Source organism: Notolepis coatsorum, assembly GCF_963971535.1.
Source record: "Notolepis coatsorum genome assembly, chromosome: 2".
NCBI lineage: Eukaryota > Metazoa > Chordata > Actinopteri > Aulopiformes > Paralepididae > Notolepis > Notolepis coatsorum.
Genome location: NC_140166.1, coordinates 30829788 through 30831102, shown reverse-complemented (window position 1 = coordinate 30831102; position 1315 = coordinate 30829788). Strand labels below are relative to the sequence as shown.

Sequence of the window (1315 nt, the reverse complement as noted above, 5' to 3'; positions counted from 1 at the left end):
TACATATATTTACAATTGAAATGAAAACAAAATAAATAGAAAAAGGAGAAAAGGAGCAGCAATATAGATATACACCTAAATGCATGAAACTAACATTTATTGTTGAGTTAATTGATCATTTCACTGCATATCTGCCTTCCAAGGCACCATCTGAAACACACACACACACGCTCAGAGCACTCTCAGCTTGATCGCGCTGCGAGGCGAGCGCTGTCCAAGGTGCTGACCGCAAGTCTGTTTCAACGAACTCCCACCTCGGGCAAAGACCGCACGAACAGGCGTGAAAATGAGACGGTCACAATATAATATCAACAAAGTGTGTTAAACACAACAAAAGCCACTGGCTCCGCAGTGTGCTGTTTATAGCCGTATTAGCAGGGGTTGTCTCTCACCTTCGACTTCGTCGTCGGGCAGGTTAACGGGGGCGTACGAGAGGATATCGGGGATGGTGCAGACACCCCGGTACATCAAAGTGGAGGTACATGGATGCATCGGCATGGCTGCGACCTTTGGCTGCCACCTGCGCCCTCTTCATATAGAAATGTTTATAGAGAGGATCACAACTTTCCCCCGTTCGCAATTTGGGAAAAGATAGGCGAGTCCATGGATAGCCAGGTGCGAACGAGCGAGGGTTGGCGATAGACAGCGGTGGATTCCGTATGGTGTCAGCTGGTCGGAATCTTCTTTTGGTTAAAGGAACTGAACGGAACAAACGCGATTTTTTTTTGGAGGGAAGTTCCCCTTATCTCGCTGCAATTCGGCGTTTCATTAAAAAAAATGCTATGTTTATTCGTGTTATGCGAATAAAGTAAATAAAATTTGCCAATACTAGACAACAAACTCAGACGCCGACGATGCTATACCACAGTGGTCTCGCACACACCCACGCACGCTCTACTCAAACAAAACAATGGATATGTTGGCGCTTTCTCCCACTGCAGTAGATCAGCCGACAAACAAGGCTGTAGTTCCTAAATCCGTTGCTTTTAGTCCGGCCGTTTGCCTGGCGCGACCGTTATTCATGCGTCCACTTGTTGGATATACGCGTGCGCTCACTTAGTCCGTAATCAATCCAGCACACTTGATAGGCTACGACCCATTGAAACAAAATTATCGAGGGAAATGGTGGAGGTGGAGCCTGATGTTTTAAATGTTATGTCTTCAAAGCACCAAAAACAAGGTGTCAGAGCCGCGTGCTGGTTCCTCGTGGAAACTGTGCGTTTGGTGCGCAAGCCGCCTCGCACGCACTTAGGTCACTGGCGCGCACATGGCCATCCAATTGTCCTCTGTTCATTCCGCGCAGGTAAATAAACCC

At 47.5% G+C, this 1315-nt stretch overlaps 1 protein-coding gene across 1 annotated transcript in view; it reads right to left on the bottom strand.

Moving 5' to 3' along the window:
* cabp7a (calcium binding protein 7a) overlaps positions 1-498 on the bottom strand; it is a gene marked incomplete at both ends in the record, with an annotated part of 167213 nt that extends 166715 nt beyond the window's left edge. Inside the window, one exon of the mRNA XM_084307599.1 lies at positions 393-498. Coding sequence (XP_084163725.1) covers positions 393-498 — 106 coding nt within the window. The remainder of the gene's footprint in view (positions 1-392) is intronic.
* Between the last annotated feature and the right edge of the window lie 817 nt (positions 499-1315).